We start from the raw sequence: 9,431 nt of genomic DNA on the forward strand, positions 1-9,431 counted from the left end.
CACTTTTAAGTTTTGTGGTCAGGATCTTGCTAAGTGGCATGTTAGAGAGAACTGTGTACTCTTTGATCTCTTACCAGCCAAGAAAACTTGTCCTCAACATGAGTCATTTTCATCATCTTAATCATACACTGAAGGGAGAATATTTTATTTTTAGATGTACTGTCTATTTATGTTGCCATACTTTTAAGTTTCTACCAATTGCTTGAGCTGGTCTCAATGGATGAAAGAAGGAAAGCTAGAGGAATGAGAAGAGTAATTGATCTATGTTTATTAGATCAGCAAAATACCATGAATATTGATATAGAATATGTATAATCCTTCTTTTAAATCACAGCTGAATATTTAAACTCCATTTAGTTTATCTTCTTCCTTCTGACAGTTAAAAATTAGATATCAATGTTTAAATGAGTATACTTTTATGAAACTAATTATATTTAATAAAATATTTCCAAAAATTTGTCTTTTACATTAACTTAAAGAGAAAGGCTTTTTTTGAAAAGCAGGTCAAATTGTACCTTTTATTTTCTTCAGTTTGCAAATCTGCACCATGTGGGTGTGGACCATCCTTAACCATTTTTACAAAAAACAGTTACGTGGTACATGGACTATTTGCTTTGCAAAGTAAAAAGCAAAGAATTTAAGTGAATCATAGGAAATACTTGTAAAGAAGCTTACAGATCTGAATTTTCCAGCCTTCCTACCAAGTGTTGCAGTGGCTTTTTTCTGTTGTCTATGCTATTTTTTATTTTGGTTGCATTAGGAAAACTTTTTTCTATTATTTGCTCTTCATCGAATATTAAATATTTTAGATATTATCAGTGAAACTGTTGAAAACATCATAATACTTAAACAGATAAAGTGGATTTATAGTCTCTGCACAGGGAGATGAGAGCTTCTGATAGGCATCTAAAGCTGTAAAATGCAGTAAAACTGGATCAACCCTTCTTTTCTTCTATTACCGTGTAGCATTGCAGGCATGAAAGGATCATGAAGTTATTTTGGTTTGCAGCAGTAGAAGAAGAATTTAAAAGTTTTTGAGTTGTACAGAAAATAAATGGATTTTCAGACATTTTTGTGGTTTTCATGGTAGTCAGATAAATTAGTATTTTTTAATTTTAGATAAGTTTCTGGTAGGTAACTAGGATTGTATGAGCCAAGAAACAGATGATTGATTCTCAAGCACATGTTGATCAGAAGAGTAGAAATGTGAAAAAATTATGCTTCCTATTTTCCACCTCCAGAAATCATTGCCCAGCTGGATAGATGAACTAATGAATTAAGCAGAAGGCTGCTGTAAGTGTATGCAAAGATATGTAGGAAGACAGTATTTTTTTTCCTGGAAGAGCTACCCTTCTAACATAAATGATGTTTTAAATCAGGAGTACACATCGGATACTGAATGAGATCAGAAAGCTTTTATGAAAGGAGGGGAGGAATAAAACAGGGCTAAGCACATTGCAGCATTTTTTTGGTGATCTTCCCTATGCTTAGGAAGTGAAGTGAAAGAACAGATTGCTGGGCCAAGTAAGAAGTTTTGGTTAAACTTTTCTGTTTTATGTTGAATCTTCTGTTAGTAACCACGTCTTGGGACACACTTCAGTATGTCAAAACCTGTCATCTTGTAACATTTCTGTAAATTGTAGAGGCTTTTCTAAAGTTTAAAATGGTATGAATAAAGTAGGAAATAATGTAGGTTCAGATTCTGATTTCAATGTGAATCCATTATTTCAATTACTGTCCTCTTGATTTATGTGCTGGTGTAAGTGAAAAAACAGCCCTAAGGAAATAACTGACCTGTCTGCACACACTGATCTGTGCATTGGAAGTCATTGCTAGTACAAATTAATATTACCATTGCTTTATTCTACCCCTCCTTTAAAGAATAGCACTCTAAGTAAACTAGAGGATGTGCTAGAAATTATTTATGGTGTTCATGGGTTTGTGAAATCATAGTTAAACCTGAATCTGAATCTTATAGACATAGGGAGGAGGGCAGCCAAGGTGGTGGAAGACTTCAAGGGCAAGACTTGGGATGAGTGGCTGAGGTCACTTGTTTTGCTCAGCTTGGAGAAGGCTGAGGGGTGACCTCAGGGCAGCCTACAGCTTCCTCAAGGGGGAAAGCAGAGGGGCTGGTGCTGATCCCCTCTCTCTCTCTGTGCCTGCTGACAGGGCAGATGGAATGAAACTGCATCAGGAGAAGATCACACTGGGCATTATGGAAAGGTTCTTCACTGAAACAGGGTCCCCAGGGAGTGTCACAGCCTGTCAGAGATCATGGAGCATCTGCACAATTGTCTTGGTCATATGGTTTAATTTGGGGTAGTCATGTGAGGAGAAGAGAGTTGGAGTCTTTGATACACATGAGTCCTTTACTACTTGAGATATGCTATGGGGTGCTATGATTCTCCTTTTCAGTTTAGTGCATACAGGGATTAATATAATAAAAGCTGTATAAATGTACTTCGATATAGCACTTTCTTTTGTTAATTTTTCATTTCCCTCTGCTGAACTGAAAGTAATTTAGTAACACATCTTGTGTAAGACCACACCAAACATCTGTCCAGTTCATTGTTCTGAGAGTAGCAGTTGTGTAGCACAGAGTACATGAGGGCAAGCACATAAATATACTTCTCTTGTGTGGCCCCCACAGCCTGCTCTTAATCTTTAGGCTCTGATTTTGGATGTAATAATTCTTGAGGGATTTTTCTTCCACTTTGTGAATCCTTTTGTTACTCAACCTGCATAAACTTTTGCCACCCACAGCATTCCATGTAAAGGAATTCCACACCTGAGTTTGGTTTGTAATTAGGAAAATATACTATCATTTGTTTTCAATACATGACAATTTATTCAATGCCTTTATTGAGAAGGACTTGTTGTTCTTTCTCAGGTTCCCCTGGCCAATTTCTTAGATCTCTGTCCTTTTTCTTGTCAGTTGTCCTTTTTTGAGGATAAAGAATCCTATTTATTTAATCATTCTTCACATGGAAGTTGTTCCATACCTTTATAGTCTTCCTTGTCTGAAGTCTTTGTATCTTGCATGGGGTCTGTGTCTGTAATGTGGGAACCAAAACTTCATGGTACATTGCTTTTCTGGACAGCCTCTGGACCATACTTGTTCATTAAAACTTGTCAAACACTTCCCTAAATAGCAGTAGCTAGTTTAGAGCACATGCTGTTGTGTGTGTGGAGTGTTGGCTTTTCCCTGCCATGTTCATTACTTTCCCTTTTGTTGTACTTAAATTTGTGCATTAGCAAGACTTAGTGCACTGAAACATTGTTCACTTTTCCTAAAAATTCCGGGATATTCTCTGGTCAACAGTCAGAACATAACTTATGTACTTATCCAGTAGTAAATTTTCCAACATTCTGCCTGAAAAGTATACTATGGAATAATCAAATTATCAAAATGGCAATTATTTTTGCAAATGTAGCCCACATTTTGACTGATGCTTTCTGAGCATCTTGTGTAGATTTTTCAGAGTTAATTACATTGGCCTTTGAAAAAAATCAAGTTTCTTGAAGGCACAGATTAACTATTGAAAATTACAGGATTTTTCATCCTAATTTGAAATATGTATGTGTATAGAGACAATGTATGATAACAAAAGTAAAAGAGCTAAGCTGAAGTTTCTGTAAGGGGAAAAGGGCCAGACTTCTAAAGTATTAACTTTTGTGGGTAGTAAGAGTTGGCCACCTGAACTCCTTTAAAAATCTGATCCTGAAACCATTTTTAAGACTGTCAATACAAAGGATTTCTGTAATCATGTTGTAAACTCCAAAATCACCTGCCAAGGGCAGTGTCTTCTGAGGGACCTAGCTTTTACTATAGAGATATAAAAACTATTTGAATACTAATCGGTGACCTTGAACTCCAACCAAAACTCTAAAATCTTTAGAAAAATTAATTTTAGCATAAAATATTTGAAAATAAATATCTGAATAAAAGGTCGCTGTTTTCTTAACTAATACAAGTTTTATCATTTCCCAAGAGACTACTTAAAAAAGAAATATAGCTACTGGTGAGGCTCCAAAGTTGAGCTTCAGGAAACAGTGGCTTCTGTTTGACAATAATAAAATTCATGGAAAAGGCTGTGGGACTTTCTTTCAAGGTAAAAACAAAGGATTATTTCGTTAGCCGCTGATACACTGATCCAATTGCAAAAAAAGTAAAGTGTTTAGCCTCTACACAAGCAAAAGCATCACTTTTTTAATATATAAATCTATAAGGAGAGTATGCAGACCTAGGAAGGCTGGCTTGATTACAGAGCTTAATAAAAGGCACCTGTCCTTTGACTGCTGAATTAGTCCACAGGGCGGTTGTTACTGTCAACCATAATGGAAAAAAATTAATAAAAACTCCCCCACAATATAGAACAAGTGCAGAAAAAAAACCTGCTTAGATGCTATGGAACTGAACATTTTGTCTTGAAAAGGAAACAAAACCAGTATGATTTTTTCAGTCTGCAAAATCAGAAAAGGGATCCCTGTAAGAGAAGAGAAGGAGGAAGATGGGTAAATACAACAGGAGGAATATCTGAGTTTAAGCTGCAAGTCATAGGATGGGAAGAAAAGAATTCATATCAAGCAAAATTTTTATTTATAATACTTCTATATCTGGTGCTTATGTAATGTAATAAACTGGCAGTCCTGTAAGTATCCTTGCAGAGAGCATTTGAACATCAGTCTGTGTTCCATGACCAATAAGTCTGATGAAAGTTGACTTGTACTGTGTGGAAAGCAATGCACTTCGCTGAATAATAGACTGGATATCTCTTTGGCACAAAAAAAATGCTTGCAATGGGTGAATTAACATGACTGAGAGAATTCTGTTTATAACAGCTCAACATAGGGGAATTTATGCATTTTTCTTTAAGAAATGTTGCTGAAAGATAGTATTTCACCAAATAACTTCAACTTCATTCTCTGGTAAAAGTATTTTTTTTTCCTTTAGGAGTATAGTTTTGTTACCTGGACCAAATCAGTGTTTAAAAACTATTTTATCTCTTTGAATCTTATTTTGAGTCTCATATATGGCATTCTAAGGATGTTTTCCAAAGTCTATCTAAAAATACAATCTTTCATACCATTTATTTGAAGTGTTTTAAATAGTTTATCTTCTCTAATGTTGTAGTTCATGCTAAACTTTAAAATCAGAAATGTAGGTTCACATAATTTTATCTTTAGATCATGCCTTGAAATTGTAGTTTTGAGACATAAGGTTTAAAAAGCATGATTATCATTTTTGACCTGCCGAATGTCTTTATTGTGCTTTAAGAGAGTAGATGGCAAAGAGGCGTAGTCATGGAGGGAGTAGCAAAGCAGATAACAGAATAACACATAACACAATGATGTTGAAAAGTAAGTAGAATTAATTTTTAAACTGTTTCATATTTTCTATGGACATCACATGGCTGTGTGAGAATTTGTCTTTCAGAAGAGATTCTGCTGGTGTTACTTATGAGGTTTTACTTGTTTTCAAGGGGTTTGAGGTTTATTTTCTTTTTTAGATCAGCTTCAGTGCTTCTTGATCTAAGATGAGCTGAGTCCTCCTCAGTCTGTGTATGCATACTCCAAAAAGTAGCCTCTTTTATGTCCTTATTCCTTATCCTATATCCTTGTAATCTGGGAACATTATACAAGTCTGATGTAGATAGGGAACTTGGGTATGCACAAATCTGTTTATTAAAGAAAAGAAACTCAAAGTGTAAAGTCCAGCAAGAAAATAAAAACTCTGCAAATCCTTCATTTAAAAAATGGAGAATTTGTGTCTAGAATTTATTTTCCCAAATTTCTGTTCTTCTTTCCATTAGATGTGTATTTGCCCCACTGTGTTCTGCAGAATTTACTCTTTTTAGAAATACCTAGCTCTGCTTCCTATTAGCTCGTACATCACCCTTGTACTGCTCATGTACTCTCATCCAAAAATCTGTCAGCAGAGTCCTTCAGATTCCCTAAACTGATTGAAAACCATTTCTTTTGGAAAGAAGCTAGAAAATCAACATTGGTTTCTCTCCATCTTTTAAGGTGTCTTCTAGTCTGATTAAAGTTGCCTTCTAGTAGCCATTGGTAAACTGCTATCAGCAGATAGTTAGTAAAAAACTTTTAGATGTTATGTCTTGAATGCCTATTTTATTTATGAAGGCTGATTTGGAAGTTGGTTTGGATGCTCCTGGACTGTCCATCTGACTTGCTTCCTCTCTGTTGGTTTCAATAACAAAGTGCTCTCCTAATCATCCCTAGTCAATGCATTTTAATTATTTTTCCTGAGCTCCCTCCTATAAGGAGCTTCAGGTTTCCTTTTGAGGGGGAATGTGTGCATAGTTGACATTTCAGTTTTCAATAGTATCTGAATATGGGGCCACATCATACACAGCTCCTCCAAAGACAGTATGAAGATATGCCAGAGAAGAAGCTTGCTGACCACATGTGGATTTTTGTGGACACAGCCAGCTCAGCCCAAAGGAACAGCTCTCTGTTGCGGTCAGAACCTAATTCCAATTTAGAACATTCTTAATACAGGTATATGAGATACACATATACACATATATAGCTGTGTACAAAATTAGTCCAGTTATCTGGAATCAGCTGACATTTTACTTACCGTTCCACGGGTATGTTTTTAAAATGCAGTTCAAATTCAGAGTTAAACGCATCCATTGAATCATACCACAGATCTTTGCATATATATACAAAAAATTCTTTATCCAGTAGGGAAAAATAAATGGGTGATACTGCTTCGTTTTCCAACAGAGTTCTAAAAAACCTCATGAATATGCAATGCACCTAACTTAGTTTATTGTTTGATTAAGGTCTTGGCATTGATAAGAGGACATCTTTACCACAGAGCAATTCTTCTCCATGGGATGATGCACTTTTCAATATATCCATACATGCAGCAATAAGACATGGAAAATGGAAGTTACTAACTGGATATCCAGGTAACAAAATAACTCCTTTTTTGTTCACTGTATCCAATCTTCCACTCACCACAAACACAGTTTAATTTTGTTTCATATGTTTTAATTTTTTTTAGTAATTGTGCTTACTTAGATTTTTGACCACACGCAAAGATCTGGAATGAGCACTTCTGAAATCCAAACTATGTATTTTTTTCATCTTCCAAATATTTTGTCTGCAGCTTACTTAAACTGTAGGGAAAAAACTGTTACAGAATATCTCAAGTTGGAAGGGATCCATAAGGATCATAGAATCCAAGAAGAAGGGCCATTGAGTTAATTAATTGATATGAAATAAAGTTACATGGAATTTTGAATCTCAGTGGTGCAGTAGTTTTTTTGCAAAAATGAGACTCCTATTTAGAGAGACTCTGGTGTGGGGCTAGAGTTCAGGTCTGCAGCAACCGTTGCTGAGCAGGGGCTTGTCAAGAGACCTAGTGAATTCATCAATTATAGTAAAACTGTGTCTCCACACTGCTGCTCTGTATCTCAGAATTGACCCTTGGTCTGTTCCTGTTCCTGTAGGCTGCAGTCATTGGTTCCCTCCACCGTCTCTGTACAATGAGTCACAGATTCAGTCGTCTGATCCATCAACAAAGAGACTTTGGCTGTTTGATATTGTTCATGACCCTGAAGAGAAAAATGATGTGTCTGAAAAATACCCTCACGTAGTGGGAAAACTACTCTCACGGCTTCAGTATTATCACAAACGTTCAGTGCCTGTGTTCTACCCTGATGAGGATCCCACCTGTGATCCAGCAGCAACTGGGGTTTGGGGTCCTTGGGCATAGTACACACAGCTTTGCACCCTGCACCTGCACTCTGCACCTCTGTAGCAGAGTCTGGCTTATGGACTCAGAGTCCTGGTGATGAATTTTGTACTTTCTGTAATGAACTGTTGCTAAATGTGAGCTTATTCTTTGAATAATTCAGTATTTCTTATTCTTGATCTGTTGGGAATCTTATTTCAGTCTTTTCCCACTCTCTCATTCTCAACAATTATATGTGAAATGTTAGTAATTTTTTTTAAATATTCTTTGTCTAGAATATACTTCTAGTGCAGAAGATAAACATTGCCTCCAAAGGAATTGAAAAGAACTGAATTCCTTGTAAGGAATCATGGCAGTAGGGACATCCAAAATTAATCAGTCTTGTGGAGTATACTGAATTCTGGTTTCATGTTTGTCCAGATGACAAATTCTGCTGAATGCTATTATATATCTGTTTTGGCATAACATTTTTTGCCTTTAACATGTACTCCATCCAGAAAAGGAAAGAGTAAAAAAGAAAACCTCATAAATACAACAAAATCTCTATTTCTTGTTCGCTCTTAATGTATCAAACCAGAGTAAAGAGTGATGATCAACTGGAGTGCAGGGCAGTCAGGTAGAAGGATCTTGACAGGCTGAAAAAATGTGTGAATAAAGATTTCATGAATTTCAACAATTGCAGTGTCTTCCAGTTGGGGCAGAACAGCTACATTCAGGAGTACTGCATTCAGGGCCATGACCAGATGGAAAGCACTTTCTTGGGGAAAATATCTAGGCATCTTTCTGAACAATAATTAGGATAAGAGTTGCCATTTTCTCTCTAGGTGAAGAAAACCAGCCAGTTGTTGTTCCATAGAAGTGAGAATGCAGCCGGCAGCTAGGGCACGTCTTAATTCCCTTCTATCACTGCTAGAGCATAGCATCACATTTTGAGTTTCCCTGTACAGGAAAAGTATTGACCAATTGGAGTTAGTTCAGTAGAGAACTATGAATATGATCGTGGGGAGGGATAAAGAAATGGGTTAGTTTATGGTGGTGAGAAAAAGGGAAGTTGCTATCTTCAGCTACCTGATGTGAGAGCGTAGAGAAGAGGAAGCAGGACTCTTCTCAGAGATGCACAAAGATGAAAAGCACACAGGGAACGTGTGGAGTTCCAATGCAATATAAGGAAAGGAAAAAAAATCACACCCTGAGTTTAATTAAATAGGGGAAATCTGGGACTATGGCAACCCTAATCCTGGGGATCTTCAGTCTTTGGTTGGAGAAGAGTCTCAACAATTCTGTCCCTGAAACTGGATCAAATTTGAAGTTGACCTGGTTTGGTAGAGGTGGTGAGGAGCAACCAGTAACCTCCAAAGGCCCCTTTCTGCGAGAATTGCTCAGTGATTCTGTGATGAACAAAATCTTACTTTTATTACCTGCCTGGTAAGTACCCAGTCTTTATTACCACAGTGGAGTCTGTTTTCATCCTGAAGTGGGCTCTGAGCCATGAGGAAACCAAGCCAAGCAACATTTCTCAGTTAGTCATCAAATTGATGCAAGATAACCTGCCAGCTCTCTATTAGGGTCTCAGACCCTGAGTTCTGGTACTGTTTCTCAGTGTCCTTGGCTAAGTTCTCAGGATGCAGAGCTCAATCTGTCATCATCTCCACAAAGCAGGAATCTAATTGCCTTTTTCCTGGCTCCAGGACCAGCTCATATA

The 9,431-nt window shown here is 36.8% G+C and overlaps 1 protein-coding gene across 1 annotated transcript in view; it reads left to right on the forward strand.

The window, feature by feature from the left end:
• Positions 1 to 8,402, forward strand: part of ARSB (arylsulfatase B) — a 62,127-nt gene extending 53,725 nt beyond the window's left edge. The window contains exons 7-8 of the mRNA XM_039709952.1: positions 6,813 to 6,941; positions 7,485 to 8,402. Of these exons, the coding sequence (XP_039565886.1) occupies positions 6,813 to 6,941; positions 7,485 to 7,750 (395 nt within the window). The 3' untranslated portion in view covers positions 7,751 to 8,402. The remainder of the gene's footprint in view (positions 1 to 6,812; positions 6,942 to 7,484) is intronic.
• The last annotated feature ends 1,029 nt before the right edge of the window (positions 8,403 to 9,431 follow it).

This window comes from Passer montanus, unplaced genomic scaffold, assembly GCF_014805655.1.
Source record: "Passer montanus isolate IOZ18808 unplaced genomic scaffold, ASM1480565v1 scaffold22, whole genome shotgun sequence".
Taxonomy (NCBI): Eukaryota; Metazoa; Chordata; class Aves; order Passeriformes; family Passeridae; genus Passer; species Passer montanus.